General features: G+C 32.4%; 3 protein-coding genes across 3 annotated transcripts; 1 reads left to right on the top strand and 2 right to left on the bottom strand.

Moving 5' to 3' along the window:
• The first annotated feature begins 872 nt into the window (after window positions 1–872).
• On the top strand, window positions 873–5761 carry LOC126839247 (lysine-specific demethylase lid). Its single transcript, XM_050574431.1, has one exon. It carries the CDS (start codon window positions 2529–2531, stop codon window positions 4812–4814), a length of 2286 nt encoding a protein of 761 aa, XP_050430388.1. The 5' UTR covers window positions 873–2528; the 3' UTR covers window positions 4815–5761.
• A 177-nt stretch (window positions 5762–5938) lies between these two features.
• Window positions 5939–9299, bottom strand: LOC126839249 (ribonuclease P/MRP protein subunit POP5). Its single transcript, XM_050574434.1, has 4 exons — window positions 8850–9299; window positions 8565–8710; window positions 7224–7396; window positions 5939–6457 (listed from the first exon to the last, which is right to left on the bottom strand). The coding sequence occupies exons 1-4, from the start codon at window positions 8867–8869 to the stop codon at window positions 6341–6343; spliced, it is 456 nt and encodes a 151-aa protein (XP_050430391.1). The 5' UTR covers window positions 8870–9299; the 3' UTR covers window positions 5939–6340.
• Window positions 9300–10969: 1670 nt separating this feature from the next.
• On the bottom strand, window positions 10970–11431 carry LOC126837891 (uncharacterized). Its single transcript, XM_050571862.1, has one exon. The coding sequence runs from the start codon at window positions 11429–11431 to the stop codon at window positions 10970–10972; it is 462 nt and encodes a 153-aa protein (XP_050427819.1).
• Between the last annotated feature and the right edge of the window lie 722 nt (window positions 11432–12153).

Raw genomic sequence — 12153 nt, forward strand, 5'->3', positions numbered from 1 at the left:
ACTAATAACATATAGTTTTCAATAATTATCAGATCATTTATTTTTGATCATTTAAACTTTGTGTAAAAATAAAACAATTCTTTGAAATATTTTTATTATTTACCCTTTGATTAAAATTGATGAATTTTATACTTGAATTTTTTTTATAAATTGTATTATTAATTATTTTGTTTTTTATTAATTGCAGTATGCTATAATTTCCAAAAAACATTTAATACAATCTCAATATATTTAATTACTTTTTATTATTGAAGCTACTTTTTATGTAATCATAATTACTAAAATTATTATTCTTATTGCCTCATGATATGTTGTTATTGAAGTTGAAATATTGTAACGAGCATTTTAAATAGCCCTAACTTTTAAATAGAGTAAGGACAAAAAGGCCATGGGTATACAGGAATTATTATAACTGAAACTGATAAAATCACTTTCAAATAAACGTTTTGATGCAAATCTGTAGATAGTCAAATTACTAATATTGGTTCATTGACACATAAGCAACCTGGAATTTCAATACAGCCAAAGAGTTAATATCCCTTTCTTTTGTTTTCTTTGAATAAAAAAGTTTGACTAACAATATTTAAGTGAATTGTTTTTCTAGATTATCCTCAATCTAATTTTTAAACCTAGATTTCCAATACAATGAAGTTTCCACCCCTTCAAGGGTAAAAGGTTAATGATATGTTTTTTCGGTTTTCAATGTATATTGATAATACAATGTCTAAAGAATATTCCTTACCAAATAGGAATTAATTCGACCATTTTTAAAAATATTATAGCGTACAGTAATTTAAAATTTTAAAATATGTTTATTTTCTGTAGTTTTTCTCAATTTTGAAGAGAAAGTTGTAAACTTTTGAAATTTTCGGTCATCAGTGTTTTTATGTACGATTTCTGAACTTGTAGACATGCAATATAGAGAAATCAGTTAAGAAGATCGTGAGTGTAGATACAACAATAATAATATATTATTGTAAAACGAATACTTTCTCAGCTTTGCAATGGCGACCTGGTTTATAAAATGGAATTTATACGTTTGTTTATAAAGCTAACAAGTTAAAACATCATTCGATGTTATTCGAACTATAGTTAAATTTCTATGATTTATAATGAAATCGCGTTCAGTTAATCTCGGCATAATACAATAATTGTTATTGAGGTGATTAAAATCACTCCGTGCAGAAATGTCTAACCTTAATAATTATATTATTTCGCTTAAAACTGACAACGGTATCCAGGCATTGGGTACTTATAATAAATAATTTTTTTTTTATTTACCGTTAAAACTTAAACTACGTGACTTGACATTGGGAAAAAACGGTTGTAAAGGAACAAAGCACCAAAATCCTAATGCCATCAATTTGGATGGCGACTTGTGGGCGTGGAAAATATAGGCAGACGCAACCAAATGATTGTGCCCCAGAGTAAAGAGTTGAGTTGAGCAAGTAACCGGAAACATTAATTTTAGACGAGTAAAATGCAGCAAAATATACCATTTATGTAGTTGAAACGAAATTTACCGTATTTAACATTATAACAATATTCGCATTATCAATAATTACCCACCGTTAAAAGTTAAAACATATAATTGTACCTATATATTGTTTCCTAACCCACGTTCAAGAATAAAAATTCGGAGATCGTACCGAGTTCAGACTTCAGGGTGACAGTGGGTGTGTGTGTGTAGAGCCGCCGCCGTTGCGAGTGCGTGTGCTCGTATTTTGTGTAGTTGGTAGTGGTGAGACTTTTCACTTTAGTAATAATATCCGTGTATGTGTATGTGCATTTTATTTGTGTAATGCGTACGCGCGAGTGTGTGTGTGTACCTATATATGTATATATTTATATATATTTCATAATATTATTATGCTCCATAACCCAATAGACTACTCGTAGACAAAGGCCGCTCGGTAGACGTATAATGCTTGATGTTACGGCCGTACGTAAAGTGTAATTGATTGTACGAAAATCGGTAAATTAGTTTCCGGAAAGAAAAAAACAAAAAATATACGAATCCGTCATTTGCTTCGGTAAGAATATTATAATAAAAAAAAAAATTACTCTATATAGTGCAAGGTGAACCGTCGCAAGAGAGAACGCGATATTTTTACTTCTATCCGATTTCCAAGAGCGGAGAGCAGCCCGTCGGGAGTTCGGACACTTTTCACCCGACCGCGGTGTGTGTGTGTGTGTGTGCGCGCGTGTGTGTTTGTGCGTGTGGACTACGTGACAATTTCAAAATATGGGATGGACGTCCGTAGTCTATAAGCCCGTGGTCCACGCACCACCGTTTCAGTGTGAATTGTGACTATTCGATTTATTTTTTATCTTGGCGATCACTAGTCTAAGCTGTTAAAACGTAGTTGTGCTGTTTTTGTTAGAATACGTTTTGACTAGGTACAAAAATTTACAAATAACTCGTCGTCGTCAGTGGGAAACAATCATAACAATAATAATTTATAGCCGTTCTTAGTTGGTCCGCAGTGCGAATATTTCTTCTTTTTTTTTTTTTTTGTTCTTTCAACATGAGCGGTAAAAAAGATCTACACGATATTAAATGTAAACTAGAGATAGACGAGCCCAAACAAAAACAATGCCCGGAAGGGAAATTCATCGACCCGGCCAGTATGATGGAAAAGGGCAAATTCGTTTTTAAAGTTCCGCCCGAAGCTCCAGTTTTCGAACCGACCGTCGAGGAGTTCAAGGATCCATTAAAATACATAGCGAAAATTAGAAGTGTGGCCCAAGCCCATGGGATCTGTAAAATAAGACCTCCCCCCGATTGGCATCCTCCGTTTTGTGTTGATGTTGACAAATTTAAATTCACTCCTCGTATACAAAAACTTAATGAACTGGATGCTAGTACTCGTGTCAAACTGAATTTTTTGGAAAAAATTGCAAAATATTGGCATTTGCAAGGGGTGCGTATGAAAATACCTGTATTAGAACAAAGAGCTGTAGATTTATATTCTCTATATAAAATAGTAGAATTTGAAGGTAGTTATGATAAAGTGTGTTCAGAAAAAAAGTGGACCAAAGTAGCAAGCCGTATGGGCTATGTGTGTGAAAAACAATCTGGTACAGTATTAAAAAATCATTATGAGAAGTGGCTTCACCCATTTGCTCTTTTTCACACCACTATTAAAGATGAGATTTATTACAAACCCGTCAAAAGAGAATGTGAAATAGAAAATGAAAAAGAAGAAAGTTCTTCCGCTTCCAGTTCTCCAAGTAAAAGAGCAAGACTGAGTCCAGATGATGAGAAAGATTCAGATGACTACATAAAAGATCCATTTTATTTAATGGAAAACAAGGAATTGAGAAAGTTGCAGTTTTTTGGAGCAGGGCCAAAAATGGCTGGATTTAGTTCAAAGTGTAGAATAGGACATTTGAAGTCTAAAGAATCTAAAAAATCTAAAAGAAATCGAAAAGCCGTTGTAGATGAGTTGGCCAAGTATTATTGTCAGAAGTGTGGAAGTGGTAAATCTGAAGAAACAATTTTGATTTGTGATGGGTGTGACTTAAGTTTTCATATGCAATGTTTGATGCCACCATTAACTAGTGTTCCTAAAGGGGAGTGGAGGTGCCCTAAATGTGTAGCTAATGAAGTAATTAAGCCTAGTGATGCTTTTGGATTTGAACAAGCTCAACGTGAGTATACTCTTCAACAATTTGGTGAGATGGCGGACCAATTTAAATCAAAGTTTTTCAATATGCCTGTTCATCTTGTACCTACTGAAAAAGTCGAACAAGAGTATTGGAAAATAGTATCATCCATTGATTCTACTGTTATAGCCGAATATGGTGCTGATTTACATACGATGGATCATGGTTCAGGATTTCCTACTAGCCTTGCGCTACGTGGTAATGAAAATAATACTTATTATAAATCTTATATTGAAGATAGTTGGAATTTAAATAACATACCTGTATTAAAAGACTCTGTTCTAAGTTTTATTAATGCTGATATATCAGGGATGAAAGTACCATGGATGTATGTTGGAATGTGTTTTTCAACGTTTTGTTGGCATAATGAAGATCATTGGAGTTATTCTATTAATTATTTACATTGGGGTGAACCAAAAACATGGTATGGCGTCCCAGGGGATGCAGCTGAAGCATTTGAGGAAGTTATGAAAGAAACAACTCCAGAATTGTTCCATTCCCAGCCTGATCTTTTGCATCAGTTAGTAACTATATTGAATCCAAACATTTTAATGAAAGAAAAAGTCCCTATTTATCGAACAGATCAAGAAGCTGGTGAATTTGTTGTTACATTTCCAAGATCTTATCATACAGGTTTTAACCAAGGATACAATTTTGCTGAAGCTGTAAATTTTGCTCCAGCAGACTGGATATCAATGGGCCGAGAATGTGTTAATCATTATTCGTCTCTTAAACGAATTTGTGTGTTTTCACATGATGAACTCATTTGTAATATGGTTAGCACATGTGAAGATCTTGCACCTAAATCTGCTGAACTCGTGTATGACGATTTGGCCAAAATGGTTAAGTTTGAAAGAATACAACGAAAGGCACTTCTGGATTGGGGCGTAACTGAAGCGGATTTTGTTGAATTTGAACAGAAAGTAGATGACCTCAGACAATGCATAGTATGCAATACCACTTTATATATTTCAGCAGTGTCTTGTTCCTGTGATCCAAACAAACTTGCTTGTCTTCGTCATTTTAAACAACTATGTGGATGTCCAGCTTCGTCGCACACATTCAAATATAGGTACACTCTAGATGAATTTCCACCACTTTTAAGGAAGGTTAAAGCACAAGCAGAAATGGCCTATGACGAATAATTGATTGACTTAATTATGTTTGTAAATAATGGTAGCTATGATTGACTATTTAACAAATAGTGAAAAACTAATTTTAAAATAGTTTGATTTATTATAATAGTATTGTTTTATATTATTTTTTCATCTCATAGATAATTAATTGTCATATATCAAATTCCTTAGTTGTTAATGCCTTATTTTCTGCCCCAGTATTTAGAATTGATAAAAATTCCTAATTTGTTATAAAAGAAAAAAAAACATGTTTGTTAACTTAAAAAGAACACTTGAATTATTTAATCACTTCCTGTCTAATTTTAATGAATTGTGTATTTTAATCATCGATATACCTACTTTAATACTTAACTACTATTTTTTAAATATTATATTTTTTTGAGTTATTTGAATTTTATTGCTGACAACGTTTTTATTTATTTTAGTTCTTGTATATTATGTAAACGTTCCAAATGACCTTTTTTATATTATTTATTTGTGGGAACCAAATCCGATCAACAAGATTTTTTATATGCAATACCCTATCAAATATTACAAAGTAGATTTATTTATATTACATATTCTACAAAAATGTATAAGAATATGATAATTGTTTTATTACTCTAAATATTTATCTTTTAAAAGCCAAACATTACTGGGAAAGTATTTCTTTTTTTTTTTTATATACTTCTAATGTTTTAAGTTAGTTAGTGCAAATTAAGCCCAGTTGATCTCTAAAATAAACAACATTGTATAATTTTGTTACAATACGTTTGAAAAGTGTGATTTTTTTTTTGTACTTGATTCGAAAAGGTAGAGTTTAAGTTCCTATGTATATATTTTTTCTTTTTTTTTTATCTATTATTTTCCTTAATTATAATTTATTTCTCTCTTAATGTATAATATTTACATGGAATTAAATACAGATGACCTCTTGAATTTTGAAATGTAAAGTCCGTTTTTTTTATAACTAAAATAGTTTTCTCTTATAAAATTTATATTATATATATATATATATAAAGTTAATCAAATTTATATTGTAGTAGTGTAATTGAGCAAAACATGTTAAGTCAGAAAATACAAAATGTAATTTTTCCAGTAAAAGAGATAACCTTTCTGGAACATACTATTTGTAAAATAAAAGTATAATTAAATAAATATATTATTTCACTTGACGAGTTTTCTAAATAAGTACTTGAACAAATAATATAATTATATTAGAATATAGATGATTTTTTAGTTGAACTCAGCCCTTAAAATTAAATGAAAAAAAAACATTTTTGTATGGTAATAGGGTATACAGATGTTGATCGTAGTCCATGGCATATACTTGACAATATGTCTTCTAGAAACTCACTATATTGTTATCATTGTACACAGAAAATAATTATAATTTAGTTTATGTATAACTTGGTTATAATACCTCGAACAGGTTAATTAGCACAAAAAAACATTAAACTTTTTATATAGGTAACAATGTAACTTAAAAAAAAATGTTTATAATTATAGTAACATTTAAATTTTGGGGCATAATTATTGATTTTAAATAAATATTATTAGGACACTAATTGTGTTTTTTTGAATTTTAACACGCCGGATAAAGACAACATTTTTTCTGCAGTTGACTCATTTATTTTATCAGATACTTGTCTGACGAGATTATTTTGGAAATTCTGAAACATAACATAAAAAAATTAGCTTTATTATATAGCATGTTATGACATCGAGCCATACTAATATATGAGTGGACTTCAGTGCAGCATATAAAAGAGCCCACCGTTGTTTTAAATCTTAAAAAATAATATATGCAACTTGTAATTACAATTTTATGAATGTGTTAAATCTTTCATGGATTGAACTACAACTTTTCCCTAGTTCTTTATCATAGAAGTTTAACTTTAAGTAACAAGGTTTACAAATTGTTATAAATGTTGATATGAATTTACTTAAAATTTGTCAATTTTCTGTTGCCTTTGCGTCTCTGTTGAGACATTTTTTATATATGTAATTATCACTGAGGACAAAAATAATACGTTGTATAAAGAAAATGTGATAATAAAACAGGATTGTCGGTTGAACAAATATCCAGTTGGTTTATTGGGACTATATCGGTTGACCTTTATCAATTCTATTAGCTACATATTACGAGTATTATTTATTTGTATAACAAAAATAATAGGGCCGGATTACTGAGAGAAGGCTGTATAGCCTAAAAGTTTTGAAGAAAGTTTGGAGGCAGGTAGTTGCTTAATAAAAAATAATGGAGCGAGGCACCACTATTTGTCTATTCATATATTAGTATAGTTTTATACTGTAAAATCCAGTAACTTGTATTTAGTGTGATATTTTGTCAGCATTTATGAATTGTACAACCTCGCTGTCTATTATTCAAAATTATTATTAAACAAGGTATGTTTTTTTTTTACTTTGTATAATTACCTTAATAAACTTATGACATTGAAATATGGACGCTCCAGTATAAATAGTTGATAGTTTTATTTTAATACCATCTTGAAGTTTATTTACAAATGGAATTGCCGAGGACAGTAATGTATGTGGACCATGTCTTGTCTTAAATATTATTATTTTGTTTGTTACATTACAATAATGAACTGCAATTAGTTAAATTAACTAATATTAAACATAAGTAACTGTAAATTATATCACTAATGTAGAATACATAATTACTATGGATTGATGATTGTAGTTCAACTCATTAGCTAACAATAGCTTTGTAAGCTGATTAGGTAAAAAATTCAGTTATGATTTTGTTACTAAAAGTTTGAGAGTAGACTCCATATTTCAGGCTTTCGGCTTTACCACTTTCCATGTCGCATTCTCCTGCTCCAGTAGTAGGTAAAAATGTCGATCCCAACTTCATCGCATATTGACGACCTTCTACAAGCAATGCAAAAGAGCTTTTTGTACCACTTAACGGAAAAGTCGAAAGCCTGAAATCTGGAATTGACTGTTAAACTACTTTTAGTAAAAAAGTCTTAACTATAAAAGTTTTACCTAATCAGCTTGCAGAGCACTCAGTTGTTCGCTAATGAGTTGAACTACAATCCAACTTATTTTCAATGCCCTAGCAATTTAGAAGTAAGAGCACTACTCTCAGTTATTATGGGACACTCTTTGGATTTATAAAAAAAAAAATATTATGATAATGGCATTATCATGAAAAAAATTGAAAATGTTATTAGAAGTTTTCTAAAAACTTTACACAGAGCTGCTTTGTGCGAAATAAAACCTTTACTGCTCATTTTTTAAAGTAAAAAAAGTAAATGTTTTTAGTACCTTTTGATTATATAACATATCATATCTTTTTATCTAGACAATAATAATTTATTAATATTATCCCATATGGCACTTAAGAGCCAGAGTAAACTTGTTTGGGCTTTGTTCGGTCACATATTGGTGAAATGTCTTATTTTCAGCATTTAGATTTTTGCCATGTCAAAGAGGATAGCAGTCTCTTTTCCTAAACAGATATCCTTGCCCAATGTGAGAGGCCACTCGAACCGGATTTTAACTGATGGTAGTGCTTGCCAGCCTAGCCGCCTCAATCCATTTGGCCACTGTACCAAAGAAGATTGAATTAATGTGACAAACATATAAACAGAAGGGTAATTTGCGAGTGTTTAATTTATCATGAACTAGTCACACGCTTTAAATAACTGAGATGATGGCCCAGAAGTTATATTTTTATAAATAAAGGAAGATCGTTGTAGCAATAAAAACTTGTACATTCTTTAGGAAATTTAATATTAATATACTTGCCTTTAAAACATGTCTGAATTGCTCCAACACCAAAATCTCCATGGAGTGTTTTCAAAACATTTAGTACAGATAACTGCAGATCTTTATTTGTAATTTTCAGATGGGTATCATTATTTTCTAGAATATTTAGTTGAACTACCAAATATCTAAAAAAAAATGTAATAACATCTCAAGATAAACATAAATTTATTTCAAATTATAATAAATAACAACCACAATTTATTCACTTCATAACGTTTTCAATAAAAGTAAATATTGCCTACTTATTTAGTATTCTTTACTTACCGATTTTTATAGCGTACCATTCTAAACCACCAATATTATTTATTACTTAGGAAACGCACAACAACTCAAATTATATATTAGTTATTTAAGTTTTACTACCGTTTAACGAATAAAGTCAAGATTTAATTATGAGTTATGACGACCTAACCAAACGGGAGTTCTAACTTCTAAACATTTTTTTTCCAACGACACATAAAAGATAACAAACGTAGAGACTACCGCGGTCTACGCATTGCGATAACACCTCGAAGAGTCACATGGTTTAATCACAGAATAACAAGAAGGGAAACTTTAAAAAAAATTACAAGGGTTCTTATGAGCCACCGAAAAAGGCTGACTGCCATATTATTATTGTTTTTGCGGCTGGGAGCCAGACTATAATGGATGGACTCTGAGATCATAATATGGTTAAATATTAATATAATACATATACAAGTATAATATTTTGGTATAAATCTACTTTACCGGACACCTTTTTTTTCGATTTTTTTTTTTGATTCGATAGTATTTTTCACGCTGATTGCGAATATGTAAAAATTTTGGGCCGCCTAGCGCCGCACGTCTACCCGCGGCCGCCGGGTACTTCATAACAAAGATCGCGCGTTATACTGATAACAAGTTACATGCGTTTAAAGATCGCCGATCACTGGGCTAGGTTTTGTCTCGTTAGGTCGCTGACCGCTTCCTGGCAGTTTCAGGTTAGTTTTTTTATTCCCTTTAGGTGAGCTATTTTTTCCTCTGGGGGTTTGGGGGCGTGAGCTTCCATCCAACGAAGAGCCCCGAAGGGGCTCGAGACGGCTCCCGGAGCCGGCAGGCGTAGGGAGTTGTTTTGCATAGTTAGCAGTTTATTTAATTAAAACTTAACTGAAAAAAGAAGTCTGCCCGATTTTAAACTCAGATTCGTAATCAGCGTAAAAAACACTGTAATATGGCAATAAAAAAATCGAAAAAAAAAGTGTTCGCTAAAGTACGACCGCGACGTCGAAAGACGGCCGGTATGTCGAGAGCGGCGACCGACTAACGAAGTACTCGTGGGCGGCCGGGAGACGGGGCCTGCCGGGCGCGCGCGTATGTCAAAATCTGCGAACTTCAAACGTCTGTAACTTCCAAAGTAAGTCGAGCGGCCCAAATTTTTTGCAGATTTGTAATCAGCATGCAAAATACTACCGATTTTAAAAAAAAAGGTGTCCGGTAAAGTAGATTTGTTCCAATTTTTGTATTTAATCAATGATATTTATAATGTGAATTGTAAGGGACATACGGGAATCATATTATATTACACAGAATAACCAGAAGGGAAGCCTAAGCCCAGACTGATGTGTCCGACATTTTGTTCTTTTTCATATTATGTACAGTTATCACTCTTTTTCCTGGAATTATCTATTGGTTAATAAGCAATCTATTATAGCTGGCCAGTGCTCGGAGTACGGACACTTTCAAAAATATGTAACACGGTTTTTAATGCTATATATAAAAAACGTGAAGGCTATCTTCTAAAATATTAATAAATGTAGTGGTTATTTCTAAACATTGACAAACATCACACGTGGAAAGACCACAGATAAAAATTTAAAACATGTGTAGATTTTTTTTAAGTAGTAATTTTTAATCGGTTTTTAATTAATAATGGCGACAGCAAATTATGACGAGAAAGGACTTTGGCGTGAATTTTTCGCTATTTATCGTGAGCTTTCCGAACTGTGGAAAGTAAAATGTGACATGTACAAAAATAGAATTAAGAAGGATGCGGCATTCGAGAAACTGGTGCAGAAAATTAAAGAAATAGGCCCCAACGCTAATAGGGATATCGTGCGTACCAAAATAAATTCTCTTCGTACCATCGAGAACTTAAAAAAGTAAAGGCCAGCATGTAATCCGGTGCTGGATCTGGCGACGTATATGTGCCTAATCTTTGGTATTTACCCAAGATTTCCTGATAGAATTCTCGAAATTGTCTCAAATTCAAGAAACTTCCACGATGGAAGTATAGAACCATTCCTTTATCCACGCTAGCTTTCTTTTCTGTTTTTTTTTTGTTCCGCCAAACAAGCAATAATTATTGAGGCACAAGTATTCTCTACGTCGGACATCATGCGATATTCTTTGGCAGAGTCAAAACACTAACTGAACTTTGCACAAACCGATGGAAAGTGTCCTGGTGTCAAAAATTGAAGGTCTTGAGGGTCATTTGATTGCTCACATAGAGGACGAGAATGAAGAGTTGCTTCAACTTGTGCCAATATTGTAGTAAATTCTTCGAATGATAAAATGGTTAGACCGACCACTCTTTGGATATGATATTTTGTCGCCTTGACGCCTCCCTCCCATAGGCCACCAAAATGTGGTGCGTGTGCAGGAATGAACTTCCAACATATGCCTTTTTGGGCTGTATTTTCAGTAATGGTGTTTGTTGCCAATTGAAGAAATTGCTTCAATTGATTATTTGCACCTACAAAATTGGTGCCGTTGTCGAAATTCACTTCAATTGGCTTTCCGCGTCTCGCTATAAAACGTCGAAATGTTGCCAAAAATGCTACATATACTTTTGTGGTAGTTCGGCTTATATGTGTGACAAATGTCATTCAAAATACACGGTAATAAAGATTGGAGCTCCCGGCTCACGACTCTCTTTGTACGGCCCCATAAAGAAAGTCGGAACGGGAGTGTCGTACATGTCCACGCTTTCTCGGCCGATAGGGTAGTAGAGTTACACCCTCGGGTAAACCTTCAGAAATTTCGTTATCTTGTTCCTGGTTCTGGTTTTCTGGTACTCCTAATAAACATAACATCAAAAGTAAATATTATACATTATATATAATTTGTCATAATAATTTTAATATGTTTTATCAACAAAAAAAGTATAGTTTATTATCGGTAACGTTATGATCTGTGTTGGTGATTAATTATGTTTACGTTTATGATTGGCTAACAAAATGATAGTGTGATAGTTCAAGTGTGGCTCCGGCTTCAAATTTGTGGGGTATAGGACAGGTTGACCAATGTCGTCGTTACGATAAAAAGCAAAAAAAAAAATATATAAACGTTCTAAGACCCGAAGTTGTACCTCGTTATAATGAAAGAATGGGCGGAGTACATAAATGTGATCACTTACTGTCATTATATCGAATTTTATTTCATTATAAATAAAAAAAAACGTTTTAAATGACCTCCACAAGGAGGTCATTTGTCTCCTTTACTCTTCTCCTTATTTATAAACAGTGTTAATCGAGTTTTGCGTCACTGTCGCTTCCTCTGTTTTGCGGATGACATCAAATTATATATGCGAGTATGTAATATTAAGGAA

The sequence above is a fragment of the Adelges cooleyi genome, unplaced genomic scaffold (assembly GCF_023614345.1).
Source record: "Adelges cooleyi isolate 19-005CV unplaced genomic scaffold, UGA_ACOO_1.1 ACOO_flye_CR_arks_rails_tigmint_CR_PRNA_30, whole genome shotgun sequence".
Lineage (NCBI taxonomy): Eukaryota > Metazoa > Arthropoda > Insecta > Hemiptera > Adelgidae > Adelges > Adelges cooleyi.

What these genes read in the sequence shown, in the direction of transcription:
- LOC126839247 (XM_050574431.1), top strand. Translation starts at nt 2,529, where the DNA reads ATGAGCGGTAAAAAAGATCTACACGATATTAAATGTAAACTAGAGATA.
- LOC126839249 (XM_050574434.1), bottom strand. Translation starts at nt 8,869, where the DNA reads ATGGTACGCTATAAAAATCG. An exon ending in AATTCAGACATGTTTTAAAG is followed by an intron (nt 7,397 to 8,564) that starts GCAAGTATATTA and finishes AACTAATTGCAG; the next exon opens with TTCATTATTGTAATGTAACA. An exon ending in AATGTCATAAGTTTATTAAG is followed by an intron (nt 6,458 to 7,223) that starts GTAATTATACAA and finishes GTTATGTTTCAG; the next exon opens with AATTTCCAAAATAATCTCGT.
- LOC126837891 (XM_050571862.1), bottom strand. Translation starts at nt 11,431, where the DNA reads ATGACATTTGTCACACATATAAGCCGAACTACCACAAAAGTATATGTA.